Source organism: Microtus pennsylvanicus, chromosome 9 (assembly GCF_037038515.1).
Source record: "Microtus pennsylvanicus isolate mMicPen1 chromosome 9, mMicPen1.hap1, whole genome shotgun sequence".
Taxonomy (NCBI): Eukaryota; Metazoa; Chordata; class Mammalia; order Rodentia; family Cricetidae; genus Microtus; species Microtus pennsylvanicus.
Window position 1 is genome coordinate 9652390 of NC_134587.1, and position 15525 is coordinate 9667914.

Below are 15525 nucleotides of genomic sequence, written 5' to 3' on the forward strand. Positions count from 1 at the left end.
AAGGGCTTGAAAAGCTGAACTACTCTGCCCTCTGTGTTCCCCAAGGGAGGGCAGATTGAGAAGGGACAGCAGGAAGCCGAAATCTGGAACAAACGCCACTGGGGCGGTCCGCCTGTTCCCACAAAGTGCCCTGCTGTAATAATAGGACACAGGAAACTGCGGTGGGTTCGGCTAACTGGGTGGGCGAGGTTCTGCTCCTAGGAGGGGCAGCCACTTGGGGCCCCAGGAAACCAATTCACAGGAAAGCTGTCTTTGCTAGAAGCCGCTATGATCATATACGGACATCTCCAGCCGTTAACTCAACAGCAACCAGTCTCCCCAAACTTGGGCAGGCACAGAAGATGGAGGCCTGCTCAGCTTGCCTGTGACATGGAACTGCATTCTTGTTTAGGGAGTGTGCACCTGCGTCATTAAGGACACTTACACAAACTGGCGTCCACTCAAACCCATGACCTCCACTGATTCATGCACAAGGTTTTCCGTTAATAATGACTCCTGGGCCAGCAAGATGGCTCAGCAAGGAAAGGTGCTTGCCACCAAGCCTGATGACCTGGGTTTGATCCCCAGGACCCACATAATAGGAAAACCAACCTCTGAAAATAGTTATCTTACCTACGCAGACACCAGGGTATACCCACCACTACCCTCAGATACATAGATGATAGATAGATAGATAGATAGATAGATAGATAGATAGATAGATAGATAGATGATAGATGATAGAAGATAGATAGATGATAGAAGATAGATTGATAGAAGATAGATTGATGATAGATAGATAGATAGATAGATAGATGATATAGATAGATGATATAGATAGATAGATAGATAGATAGATAGATAGATAGATAGATGATAGATAGATAGATAGATGATAGATAGATAGATGATAGATGATTGATAGATAGATGATAGATAGATTAGATAGATAGATAGATAGATAGATAGATAGATAGATAGATAGATAGATAGATAGATAGATAAGCAAATAAATGCAATTTCAAAACCCCATATGTAAGGCTGGGGGTGTCATCCAGGGGTAGAGTTTTGTTTTTTGGGGTTTTTTTTTTTTGCTATTCTTATTTCGCCTATATTTAGCTATCATGTGTGAGGGTCAGAAATTGATCTTCAGCACAAACAGAGTGTCCAACTCATGATACATGTGGGCGTTCGTGTAGTTACACCCAGCATGACTATAATGCTCCCTTAAAGCGAGGTGCGACCGCAGCCCAAGGCCCCTGAGTGGCTCGCTGGGCCTTGGGGCTGTGGGCAGCTCAGCTGTCACACACGCACACAGGTGGTGTAAGGCAATAGCCGCAGAGTCAGCTGGCTTCCAGCGCCAGCAGCTGAGCTCCAGACAGAGTGCCAGGGCGCAGGGCAGGCAGCTGGCTGCTGGAGGCCACACCAGTGCCCACAGCCCATGGAGCTCCCAGCGTTCCTCCTTCTGCTAGGCCTCTGCTCCGGTAAGTGCTCCTGGGGATGGGGTCCCTGCTTTGTGTCTGAAGTGCTAACTCCCCCCCACCCCACTCCCAAACCTCAGTCTTACTTCTTTGATGGGAACACAGGATGCAGACACACCAGCCACAGGCTTCGTGACCAGTCATTTCTAGACATTGGTTCAAGGGGACTCCTGGATTTTTAGCTTGTTTACCTGGTTAAAGTGGGAGCTGTTTAGTCAGAGGCCACGAGCAAAATATCCTGGTTGCTCTATTATTGCCTGGTCCCAGACGCAGCCACGTGAACATCCTGGCATTACTTGTATGGTCTGGGCCACTGGTAGACAACGGGCACTGCCTTCACATTCAACCCCCTAGCAGGCATGCGCAACACACAACCTGAGGGCTGTGTGTGCTCAAAGATACCTAGGAACGTGTCCCAGTACAAAATCATAAACTTACTTAAGTCTTATTTATTTATTTTTGATTATTTTATTTTTTTACTTTTTTTTTTTTTTGGTAACTTGATCGCATGGTTTGAGGTGTGAACTTCTGTAGGCGATGGCGTGTTGGAACTCACCAACAATGCAGCATCACAAATAACGACATTCACGGGCCTTTTGTGGCTCTAGAAGCTGTCTGAGAATGAAGGGAATTGATTGGCAGCTACAGGTGCCGGGAAGGGAAACCTGTTCATCAGGGTAGGTTTAAACTGTCTCTACAGGGCTGGAGAGATGGCTCAGTGGTTAAGAGCATTGCCTGCTCTTCCAAAGGTCCTGAGTTCAATTCCCAGCAACCACATTGTGGCTCACAACCATCTGTAATGAGGTCTGGCGCCCTCTTCTGGCCTGTAGGCATACAGACAGAACATTGTATACTAAATAAATAAATAAAAAAAAAAAAAAAAAAAAAAAAAAAAAAAAAAACTGTCTCTACAGAGAACAGGTTTTGTCATTTTTTTTCCAACTTCAGAGTTTTTTTTAAGTCCATATAAAGGCGCAGCTGCCGCCCTCTTGCCCCACCCCCTTCTTTAAGGACCTCACTAATATGTCGGCTTTCGTTTGAGTTGGACCTATGAAACCTTGCACAGCCCTTGACCTCCTCTCTGCTCTGGAATGTGTCACATCCCAGCAGCTGAAACAGTATCCGAGACCCAGACTTCCGGTAGAGGGAAACAGGAGATGCGTGTTGATTGCTTCCTGTGAATGTTTCCTGATGACATCATCCTGCCAAGGAGCAAGGAGGCCAAGGGCCCGCAGCTCCCTTCTCTAAATGGCTCTAATCAACACAGGCCTTCCAGGCAAGGGTGAAGAGCTTGTGCAAATACATACTCACTTTCAATAGCAAACTTAGGGAAAATATCTAAACTCAGATCAATTAAAGCCTGTGGAATTTGAAACTGAGCCAACCAAATCGGGTTCAGTATGTGTGTGTTTGCAAACACCACACTCAGGGAAAATTCATTTTTAAAAGATTTTTTTAAAAAAATTTGTATGTCTGAATGTTTTACCAACATGGATGTGTACCACATGTTCCTAGTGACTACAGAGGTCAGAAGAGGGCATCAGAGTCCTTGGAACTGGAATCACACATACTTACGAGCCACCCTGTGGGCACTGGGAACAAATTAGGTCCCCTGCAAGAGCAGCAAGTGCTTTTAACTTCTGAGCCATCTCTTCAGCCCCCTTAGTGAAAATCCGCAAGTGCCATGCTTCTAAAAAAATACCTACAAGCTCTCTCAGGACAACAAATTCAGATGCAGCTGCTCAGAGAAGGGTGTGCTATGTATTTTGGTCAAACTTAAAGTTTCCCGTGTTGATTTCCCATGTGTAGTCTGTAGGAGACGAAGACTTCACCCTGAGTGGGTGAAGTCCTGGGTGAATGTGTGCTGTTGACTCAGGCAGGACCGTGCCAGACATCCCAGAGCCTCAGACTTGTGGAGGAAGAGGAAAGCTTCCCTAGGGCAAGGCTTAGAGCTAGATGGCAAAGCCTCCCTCTGGTGCATGTGTGAATGTGAACGTGTGTGCAGAAATGTCTACCATCGTTTTCTCCCCACTGGCCTGAAGACTGCTCCCCATGGAGCTGTTCCCACTGAGATCACTACCTTGTCCCAACTGTATACCACAAACCCTGCCTCCTTGTTGAACTGGAGGTGTGGCTTTCCAGTTAAAGTCCTGGCGCCCCTCTCCAGCAGGACTACATGGCTTCTCTCTAACTCTGCCCTTTTTTCTCCCAGCATTCAGTTTAGTTTTTCCCCGCCTACTTTTGTTCTGTCCTGTTCTGCTATAGGCTCAAAGCAGTTCCTTTATTTATCAATGGTAATAACAGCATACAGAGGTAAATCACACATCAGAAATAGGACATACAGAACTGTGTTCTAAGTAGAAGTCTTAACCCAAGTCATCAAAGCACAGGGGTTTTGTTTGTGATTTAGTTTTCCCTTTGTTTTAATTGGCACACGGCTCTACCAGCAGCGCTCTGTGAAAACTCAGGTAAAACATGCATGTGTAAACTGGACTGTTTCAGCATTTAAAGTGCACAGCTCAGTTCAATATTATCATTATTGCCTAGCTCTGGAACTCTTTGGTTGTCTCCAGAGGACACCCCGGCACCATTAAGTGGCCCTGTTCTCCTAGTCGTCTATCTTTCCACCACTATGAATTTACCGGTCCAGATGTCCCATCAGCAATACCCTTGACACCTGTTTGCACTAGCTGAATGTTTTTAAGGTGTATCCATGTTGCAACAGTATCTTCACTTCATACCCTTCTTATGATTTAATAATATTCCATTCTTTGTACCACAATTTATCCATCCCTTTATCTGTTAAAGACACGTGGGACTGTTTCCACCGTCTGAGTATAACACGCAGTTTGGTTGTTCTTTGGGTGTACACTCAGGAGTGAACTTGCTGGATCATATAGCAACTCCGGGTTTAGATTGTTGAGGACCTCAAAATACCATATTCTCACCAATAGTATGTGAGGTTTCGAGTTTTCTATAACTTTGCCAACACTTAGTACTTTCCTTTTAGTTCACTGTGGCCAGCCTGGAGGTTGTAGACCAGCACCCACTTTATACTGTCCATAGCATCCTGAAATAGGAGGCCAGTCAGTCCAAGGTTGTCTTAGACCATATCCAGACTCTAAAACGCCCATGCTAGCCTTCGTGTGTGTGTGTGTGTGTGTGTGTGTGTGTGTGTGTGTGTGTGTTTTCTGTGTGGTCTCCTGGAAAATGTGATATGGCCAGGGGCTGCATTAAGTAAGGTCACCTATCGAAAGAGTATGTGTTATCCCACCCAACTGTTTCTGGGTAAGGGACCACACCGGCAGCTGTGTTTGGGAGGGGGCACTGCCTTTGACAGGGGCTCTGTGTGCCCTTCGTTACCCAGCTATGCCTCTAGCCCTGGCGAGAATGTACAAGCTGGGAAACAGTATCTGACAAGATATGTGTCCTTTGCTGCCCAGCTGGCCTGGTTCTGGGCTCCGAGCATGAGACGCGTCTGGTGGCAAAGCTATTTAAAGACTACAGCAGTGTGGTACGGCCAGTGGAGGACCACCGGGAGATTGTCCAGGTCACCGTGGGCCTACAGCTGATCCAGCTCATCAATGTGGTAAGATGGGTGCTGGGGGTTCCCTGTGGCACCCACTGTATGGCACCCACCCTCACACTGGATTCTCTCCCCTTAGCTTCCCTGTACATTCCCTAAAGAGGGGGCTTCTTTGTTTACAGGATGAAGTCAATCAGATTGTGACCACCAACATCCGTCTGAAACAGGTAACGCAACCGGGTAACTGCCTTTATGTTGCTCTTATTTACCTAAAATCAAACCTGGGCCCGGATGAAATCAATCTAGGAAAGAGGATCGAATACAAAAATGTTGGAAGTGGGTCCCTCGGGACGCAGGGAGCATATATACCTCCTGGCATATCCTAATGTCCTGTTTGATTTGAGTTTTCTCTTTGTGTTTGTTGGTCTCTGTGTGGGTTCATCTGCTAGGGAGGCTGTAGCCAAGGAATACAAACTAGAAGGCTTCAACAACAGGGATTTATCATTGCGCTGTTCTGGAGGCAAATGTTCCAGATGTTCCAAAGTCAATGTGTCATTGGAGTTGCTTCCTTCCGAGGACTGAGGGGGAATCTATTTCGGAAGTTTCTACGAGGCTTGTAGATAGCTGTTGTTATGTTCGCTAACACATTCGCTCTGTGAATTTGGTGTGTGTGTGTGTGTTTGTGTTTAAATTTCCTCTTTTAATAAGGCCATTGGACTGGGGCTTACCTAATGAACTGGTTTTCACTTTGTTTCTTTGTAACGATACAACTAGGGGCCCATCTGAATTACGGGCTAGCGCTAGCAAGAGTGAATTCCACCAAAACAGAACTCAGCCTGTGGTATTGTGTTCCTAAAGCTTGCGGGTCCATCGGGACTCTGAATCTCTCTAGATAGGACGCTGGTTCCGCGGTCTAATTAGGGACATGTCTCCCTTTCTAGCAATGGGTAGATTGCAACTTGAAATGGAATCCAGACGACTACGGTGGGGTGAAAAAAATCCACATCCCCTCGGAAAAGATCTGGCGGCCCGACGTCGTTCTCTATAACAAGTAAGCAAAGCCATGAAGGGTGCGCCAAGTGTCCCCTCAGAAAAACTGCCACCTGCGTTTCCCCACCGTTTGCATTAAATAACCCTTAAAATCAGAGCCACGTTGACAGGCGAGGGGTGCCATATGGCGTCCCATGTTATGAATAGAAACAATTATGGGAGCCAAATTGAATCAGGGCTGTGGGTGGGGACATTAATCCTGGAGAGCCGCAGTGGGGCGTGTGGCAGCCATCCGAATCACCTGGACTTCCGTCTCTGAGTTTCTTGGAATCAAATACCCACCCCCGCCGCCCCCGCCACCAAATGGGTCTCAACTCCCAGGGGGTCTTATTCATCACGTCTTGAATGCCATCCCAGCATTAATACCCGGATGCCTAGGTTGCCATCCATGGGGCCCTGCCACAGAGAAATTATAATGCGATTCAAGACACTTGGCTTAACGACACGTTCATTATCATATGCCCTTCATTTGTCAGGGAATATTCATTTCAAAGAGCATCCTTCCAAGGCAGGAGCAGGAGCATGCGCAGTCAGCTAGAGGATTTGCAGCCTGCTCCCACACACGCCGCTGATTTCCCGGTAGGGGCGGTGGATGAAAATGATGCCCTCTGGCGGCCCTCCCAGCATCTACCACACGCCGCCCAGCTATAGCTGAGATTCCAGCTTGACCCAAATTCCCCCACTGAAGGCGGTGCGCTTCTGTACGGAGATGCTGATGGAAGCAGAGCCTTCTCTTCCGTGAGAACCCAGGGAGCTCTAGTTCTCTCCACAGTTCCATAAGGGGCACCTCCATGGCTACAAAAAAGGCTGTGGGGAATGCAGCTTAGTGGCAGAGGATTTGTCTGATCCGTGAAATCCTTATACGGAATCCTCAGAACTAGAGGAAATGGACGTTTTGATTTTTTTTTATAAATTTATTTATTTATTAAAGATTTCTGTCTCTTTCCGGCCACCACCTCCCATTTCCCTCCCCCTCCCCCAATAACCTGGAAACGTTTTGATATTTTTAAAGACCTACGTTTTCAGCTTCTGAGAAGGGATCCAGCTATGTGGCCACGCTAGGTCTTCAGACTCCCATGGCTTCCCTGGGTAACCTGGGGCTGAAAGCCTCGCTCGCTTGGATGGCTGGGGGCTCTGTGCCCTTCTCTCTCAGCTCCAACAGCCCCTCCCCTGCTGGCCAGAAGGCATCTGAGTTTGTGTCCCGCCCACCAAGTTCTGAACAACCGTCAGGAGGGCACAGTCCTCCCCCACAGTGTTCAGCTACTAGGAGTGTTTTAAGTTTCCAGATTTTCCAGTCGGCTCTCAAAGTGCGCAGATGGGGACTCACATTGCGAGGGTCTCTGGGGGCTGGAAAGGAGAACTGAGGTGCAAGGGGGCCATGTCACCTGTTGGTCCCCGAAGCCTGTAGATTCCTACGTTCTTCCTTTGATATCTGAGTTGGGGCTTGCTCAGTGCTCAGGAATCTGTATTCTTTCTTTCATTGGTTCATTGACTGACTGAGAGAGAGTAGGTCTTCCTATGTAGCCCAGACTGTCTTAATCCCAGCCGCTGGAGCAGTGTAATCACTTAAGTACCTGGTTAGTACTTAAGAATGTGGGGTTTTTGACCATTACTCCAGGGTGGCTTCTTATAAGAGAAATTTAGGGAGCCCTGCAGTAGACTAGAAGGCAAGATTGGAGCCATTTTTCTCTCTCATCCCAACCGTAGTGCAGATGGCGACTTTGCCATTGTCAAATTCACCAAGGTGCTCCTGGACTACACCGGCCACATCACCTGGACGCCTCCAGCCATCTACAAAAGCTACTGTGAGATCATTGTCACCCATTTTCCCTTCGATGAGCAGAACTGCAGCATGAAGCTGGGCACCTGGACCTACGATGGCTCTGTGGTGGCCATCAACCCGGTAGGTGTGGCCATCAACCCGGTAGGTGTGGCCACCAACCCGGTGGGTGTGGCCATCAACCCGGTAGGTGTGGCCTTCAACCCGGTAGGTGTGGCCATCAACCCGGTAGGTGTGGCCATCAACCCGGTAGGTGTGGCCATCAACCCGGTAGGTGTGGCCATCAACCCAGTAGGTGTGGCCATCAACCCGGTGGGTGTGGCCATCAACCCGGTAGGTGTGGCCTTCAACCCGGTAGGTGTGGCCATCAACCCGGTAGGTGGTGGTGGCCTCCAGGGATGAAGCGGGTTTCAAGAATAGGACCACCCACGTATCCAGGGTGGGCCTACAGCTGATCCAGATCATCAGTGTGGTAAGATAAGTACTTGGGGCCAACTATAAGCTCCAGGCCCTCCTCTCAACTAGAGATGCATCTCGTTGTATGGCTTTCAACTGAGTGCCAAGGTTCCTGATGCCCCGGAGAACTAAGCAAGAATTCCCTTTGCTGTGTGTTGTCTCAAGAATTCTGATGAATGAGTCTAGCGGGACTCAGGCCAGTTATTTGTGTATTTATTTATTTATTTATTTATTTATTTATTTATTTATTTATTTATTTATTTATTATGTATGTAGCGTTCTGCTTGAATGGCTGACTGCAGACCAGAAGAGGGTGTCAGGTCTCATTACAGATGGTTTTGAACACCCGTGTGATTGCTAGAAATTTAACTCGGGTCCTCTGGAAGAGCAGCCAGTGTTCTTAACCTCTGAGCCATCTCTCCATCCCCAGGATGATTTGAAATTTGAGATTTGTAGAGCCAAAATGAATAACCCTAACTTATCATATAACACATGCTATAGGAAATAAAGCTATTACCCCGAAACAGGGCCCAGCATCACTCTTAGAGAAGTGTCCCTCCGAATGGGATATGGCTGCCACGTCACTGCCCCTCCTCGGGGTGATGGAGCAGGGCTCTGCAAACCTTGTTTTGTTTCTCAGGAAAGTGACCAGCCGGACCTGAGTAACTTCATGGAGAGCGGGGAGTGGGTGATCAAGGAAGCCAGGGGCTGGAAGCACTGGGTGTTTTACTCCTGCTGCCCCAACACCCCATACCTGGACATCACCTACCACTTCGTCATGCAGCGCCTACCCCTCTACTTCATCGTCAACGTCATCATTCCCTGCCTGCTCTTCTCCTTCCTAACCAGCCTGGTGTTCTACCTGCCCACAGACTCAGGTGAGCGCGGTTGCCATGACTACAGCTGCTGTGGAGCTTGCGCTGCTATTTTAGGGGGAGCCAGGAATAACTGTGTGCTAACGGAGGCACAGGGACCCAGTTCGTCATTGCTGTGGGCAGGGTGCAGACGGATGGTCACCAAGTGGCTGTGTGATACCAGTTAGAGCTCATAGCAGGAACCGAACTCAGGTTCCCTGGAAGAGCAGCAAGTGCTCTTGAGCATTCAGCCGTCTCTCCAGCCCCACACACCCTTATACCTTTGGAGCCTGTCCTGGAACTCCCTGTATAGACCAGGCTGGCCTCGAACTCACAGAGATCCACCTGCCTCTGCCTCCCGAGTGCTGGGATTAAAGGCGTGTGCCACCAACACACGGCACACCCCCGTATTTCTACTTATTTATTTTTATGTGTGTGAGTATTATGCCTACATGTGTGTCTGTATGCTACATGTGTGTGCCTGATGCTAATGGCCAAAAGAGAACATCCATTCCCCTGGAGCTGGAGTTCTAGATGGTTGTGAGCTTTAATGTGGGCGCCGGGACGGAGCAGCCAGCGCTCTTGACTGCTGAGCCCTCTCTCTTGCCTCCCATATTTCTTTCTGAACAAGTAAGTGCAAATAAATATTTCCAGCTTCCCAAGCAAATGAAACTTCTGAAAGCAAGTAGAAAAACGCTGACAAAGCAATATGCAAACTAATTAGCATCTATAAATGCTGAATTATGACCGTATAACAGAAGAGTTATGATTACTTAGTACATAACTAAATTGTATAACTAGATAAGAAATGGTAAATAATGGTAACTTAATATTTATAATTCTAACTTCTTGGGGGCAGAACTGAAGATTCCCTGTTTTACTCTGTGTCTTCCTTATTTAGTCGTTCCTCAGGAGTCACAAGAAACCCGTTCTAGGATGCCCGCAGGTCCTGGAATCCAAGGATGCTCAAGTCCCTCATATAAAATGGCATCGTAGGCACATGGAATTTCTGCACAACCTTTGAGACTTAAAATTATTTTCTGATAAGCTGTAAAGGCTACACAAATAGTTACCATGCTGCATTGTCTGGAAGACAGTGGCAGAAAGGCCTGCATATGTGCAGTATAGATACGGTTCAATTTTCCTGAATCTCTCCAATCTGAGTTTGATTGAATCCTTGCAAAATCTGCAGGTACAGAAGGCTGACTGTCCATCTACCATCTGGAAGACCACATACGAAGAAGACCACAGTAACAGCAGGCAGGGCAGTAGGAGAGACCCCCAGGGACCCCAACAAGGGCAGCCCAAGGTTCTCTATAGCACCCCACCACCCTTCTTGCTGCCTGCTCAGCCAGGACTTCTGAGACTCGGGCCTGCAGGAAAAAGACAGGGACTTAAGGGGATCCTTACTATGAAAAATAAAACAAACCGAGAAATGTGTGAGAAGTCAAACTTTCTAGACAAGAGTGAGAGGAGGCAGGGGTTCAGAGTCCCCGGGGCATCCTGAAGACGTTCCTCATTGGCAGATTTGGTCTCTTTTTCAGTTTGTCCTTGCAGCTTGCTTCATACTGAGAGAAGTGTATTTCTGGGCTGCCCAGCCACCTGCTGGCTAGCAAGAGAACTAGTCCTGGAGTTCAGCCACTCCCACCTTTGTCTAGCTTGCCAGCCCAGAATCCCCTGTTTTCCTGAGTCCCAACAAAAAAGAAGAGTTTAGGCCATGAAATTCAGTGCTTGGCAAGATGGAGTGGAAACACCGGCTGCTCGATGCTGTCGGTAGAGATAAGACGCTGTGGTCACACAGGAAAGAAGTCCCCAAATTAACCCTTGAGAGCATGCCCACCACGTTTCTTCACCTTGGACTTTGGTGGCAGATGAGGGTACAAGGACGGCCTTGATGGGAATTCACAGATGGGGTGTTCTAAACAATACCAGCTTCTGTCTTCTTAGCTCTGAAAACTCAAACTGAGAGCAGGGAGCCAATGGGCTTCGTCCATCTCAGGCCAATCTCCCAGCCTATCAGAGGCCACCTTCTCCATGTTCTCACATGGTCCTCCCTGTGCGGATCCGTGTCCACAGTCCCCCTTGCTGTGATGCCAATAATCCCCCTCCCCACTCTCGTTTTGCCTTAATTATCTCCTTAATGGTCTCCTATCCAAGCACAGCCCACACTCTGTGAAGTCTTGGGGTTCCAGGAAGGGATGGTTGTAGCATTTCTTCCTTTTGTCTTTTTAGGGGAGAAGATGACGCTGAGTATCTCTGTCTTGCTGTCCCTCACTGTGTTCCTTCTGGTCATTGTGGAGCTGATCCCGTCCACCTCCAGTGCCGTGCCTTTGATCGGGAAGTACATGCTGTTCACCATGGTGTTCGTCATTGCATCCATCATCATCACCGTCATTGTCATCAATACGCACCACCGCTCGCCCAGCACACACATCATGCCTGAGTGGGTGCGCAAGGTGAGTGTTGAGGGACCAACGACAATATGTAGGACTGAAAGTCCCTCTTGGACTTAGGAACCTGGAGCAGTTTTTGTGGGTACAGGTAGCCTTCCTGGACAGAGAAGAGTAAATGGATAAAGCCTGCTCAACCTTATGAAATCTCTGATTAGAAATGAATAGACCCCTGTCTTATTGCTTGGACATTATTTATTTATTTTGTTTGTTTTGTTGATTGGTTTTGGTTTTTCAAGACAGGATTTTTCTGTGTAGTCCCAGCTGCCCTGGAACTCACTCTGTAGACCAGGCTGTTCCCAGACTTACAGAGATCCACCTGTCTCTGCCTCATGAGTCCTGGGATTAAAGGTGTGCGCCACCACGCCAGGCAAGGACATTGTTAAGATTTGTATTGGTGTGTTACTTCTCATCAGTTGAGAATAGAATAAGGAGGAGAGAGGGAGGAGAGCCCTGACGAGAGTGTGTGCTCGCAAATATTTCTATTGTGGAACTGAACATGTGTTATACCTCCCATGTGTCTTTTTATTTCAATCAATTAATTTTGTAACCATGCTGGGGATGGAACTCAGGGCCCCGAACATTCTTGACAAGCACTGGACCACTGAGCCAAATATGCCCACTTTTTATAAGCGTCATACAGACACTTAACTGTAGGACAATAATGTCAGTAATCGTGGCTCACCGTGTAGGCTTTCTGGAGGACACCAACTTGTCCCTGTTAGATAATTCTGTCATGTGTAACATCAGGAACAAAACGCAGAAGAAAACAGTCAAGTTATTCTATTCTGTGGGCTAAACGTTTACATGCTTAAGGCTGCAGGACCGGACTATAATCTAGGTTCCTGGGAACACACTTTCTGTTGGCTGCAGAGTCTGGTAATGCAGCGGAGGTGGCTGCACAAAGGCTCCCTCCAGTGGCAAGCTGCTCACATTACAGAATCACAGCTGTAGACTACAGCCAGGAGACGTATTGTTCTTGACCTGTAGTGCAATCTTTCGGTTTTAAGGACAGGGAGGGTGAGGTCTGGAGATGCTGAGTGATTTGTCCAAGATTACACTTCTAACTCAAAGATGGTGGTTCTTGAAATGTTGACAAGAAGTCTCATGCCGTGGATCTCTTCTTTATGTTAGGTTTTTATCGACACTATCCCAAACATTATGTTTTTCTCCACAATGAAAAGACCATCCAGAGATAAGCAAGAGAAAAAGATTTTTACGGAAGACATAGACATCTCTGACATTTCCGGGAAGCCGGGGCCTCCACCTGTGGGCTTCCACTCTCCCCTGATCAGGCACCCAGAGGTGAAAAGTGCCATCGAGGGTGTTAAGTACATCGCGGAGACCATGAAGTCAGACCAGGAGTCCAATAATGTAAGCTTTCCAGTTCACACCTCGGGGCTTAGATAATCAAATGCACGAGTGTGACAGGTGGGTTACCTCCAGTTACTGTCCTCAGAAGTGCTGTGCTGAGTGCTTCTAGGCCATTCTAGTAACTCACTTTGGTGGAAAACAATTCCACAAAATCTAAAGATCAAAATATCAGCCTCAAGTGTTAAGGCTTGGAGATTTACATACTGAAGGCCAGGCCAGTCGGGGATGCTATGAGCCTGTGTCCCATCTTAAGGGATTCCTGTCTCATGCTTTTTTCCCTCCCAGGCATCAGAGGAATGGAAGTATGTTGCCATGGTGATGGACCACATTCTCCTTGGAGTCTTTATGCTGGTATGTCTCATCGGGACATTGGCTGTGTTTGCAGGTCGGCTCATTGAGTTACATCAGCAAGGATGAGCAGAAGGTTGAACCTACCTCTGCCCCAGCCCCAACCAGCACTGGGAAAGAGGAAGTTCTTTAATACTTTCACACTTACCAAACACGCAGTGTTCTACATGTCCTATTAATAGTAGTGGTCTCTGTTCACAGGCTATGGTCTTGAAGTATTTCCCCTTTGCTTCTCTTCCAACCCCATGGGTCTTCTTAAAGAGTGAACCCTTTGTAGTAAATAAAAGTGAGCCTTCAAAAAAAGAGTTCCTTTTTAAGTGACTGCTCAGAGAGTTTTGCTTGGATACTGAAGGTTTTTCTTGTATTATCATTGTTAATTGTTTTTGTTTTCTTTTCTTTAAAGATTGTACATGTGTAGGTGTTTTGTTTGCATGTATGTCTGTATGCCACATACATGTCTGGTGCCCATGAAGGTCAGAAGAGGGCATCTGATGCCCTGGATCTGGAATTACAGATGGTTGTGAGCCACCATGTAGAACCTGGGAATTGAACCCAGGTCCTCTGGAAGAGCAGCCAGTGTTCTTAACCCCTGAGTCATTTCTCCAGCCCTGTTAATTATTATTTTTAAAGCATAGAGAATCCTTTACTTAGACACATGGCTTCATACCTACTAGGAAAAGTTTCTTAAATGGTTTTTGTTAGAAAGGCCTTTTTGGAAGGATGTTTGGGATTGCACCCAGAGACTTACAAATCCAAGTGAGCATGGAGCCCGAACTTGCCCAATTTAGCAGGATCCTGGGAGTTTGTTCTCAGAACCGATGAAGAGCAGGCCCTGTGATATTGTGAGAGTCATCTCACCTCTATAAATTTATTTTATCCAAATAATTTCACACAATATCAATAATGCCCCTATTTTACAAGTGAAAAAAAAAGTGAATTTGAGGAAAAGTAAGCTCTGCTCCAACTAGAAGGAGAAAAACTGAAATCCAAACCCAGTCCTTAAGGTTCTAAAGCAAGGTTGGAGAGATGACTCAGTGGTTAAGAGCATTAGCTGTTCTTCCAGGGGCTCTGAACCAAGGACCCACAATCACCTATAGCGGGATCTGATGCCCTCTTGTGGCATGCAGGCACACATGCAGAAAGAGCACTCATAAATAAATATTTTTTTAAAGGAAAAAAATATGCTAAAACAACTCCCAGCTGACCCTGTCACCTGCTCCCTGTCCCTGCCAAGCTTGGCTTGATCTAAGCTGTTCTGTCGCTCTGGGCTGTGGTGTTGGGCACTGTGGTGTTGATGTCCTCCCACATTCTGCCTTCCCAGTGAAACTTCCTGGCTTTTCCTTCGGTCCTTATGCCAATCACGTTTGGAGTTCAAGTCCTATGAACGGAACCAGAAATGTCCACACACATCATGACCTCTTGCGAAGTCTGGAGAATGACTTCTCTGTGGCAGTTCTTCCCCTGAGAAACGGGGCAGCTCTGGAGTGAGGAAAGGCCTTTGGCTCACAAGCACTTCTGACCACAGTCAGCCCCAGGGAGAGCTATAAAGGGCACCCCCCCGAAAGCCAGTCAGAGCCCAGGTGGCTTCGATCTCCTTCTCCAAAGGATGCCCATCACCCCTGTAGCAGTTCTGGGCGCTTCCATCCCGAATGGCTCGCATTTTAAACTGAAAACAATTGGCGGCTTCTCCAAAGTTACTCCCAGGGTCACCAAAGGCTCATCAGAAGGAAAAGCTTGTACTTATTTGTCTGAGAATGTGCCTTGAAGAGCGAGCCACGAGAAGGCAATCGAGGTGCTCACCCACAGATGAACAAAATGGACATAGACACGAGGGGTTTGTGTGTCTGTGTTCAGGTCTCGGGCCATCCACTTTGTGTGTGTTTTGTTGCTGTTGTTTTGTCTGTTCTGAGATAAAGCCTGGAACGTGGCAAGCAGGCTAGGCCGGCGAGGCAGCAGGCTCCCCTTTCTCAGCCCGCACCGCCACACACAATTTTGTTGACATGGGTTTTGGGGCTCCTACTCATGTCTACATGGCTCCAAAACAAGCATTTTATCAATTGATCTAATTCTTAAAACGTTTTCCATCATGACCACTTTTTGCTTGAAAAATGTTATACAGGAAAATAAAATATGCACAAAATAAATAATAAGATTTAATTAAAAATCCTTTGGTATGCATATAACTTTATCACCTATTAAGGAAAAAGCACAAAATTGCTTTTGAGGA

General features: G+C 47.2%; 1 protein-coding gene across 1 annotated transcript; it reads left to right on the top strand.

Annotated features, from left to right (window-relative positions):
- The first annotated feature begins 1335 nt into the window (after positions 1–1335).
- On the top strand, positions 1336–13603 carry Chrna1 (cholinergic receptor nicotinic alpha 1 subunit). Its single transcript, XM_075984868.1, has 9 exons — positions 1336–1463; positions 4904–5049; positions 5169–5213; positions 5928–6037; positions 7744–7939; positions 8913–9150; positions 11359–11582; positions 12711–12950; positions 13236–13603. The coding sequence occupies exons 1-9, from the start codon at positions 1421–1423 to the stop codon at positions 13365–13367; spliced, it is 1374 nt and encodes a 457-aa protein (XP_075840983.1). The 5' UTR covers positions 1336–1420; the 3' UTR covers positions 13368–13603.
- The last annotated feature ends 1922 nt before the right edge of the window (positions 13604–15525 follow it).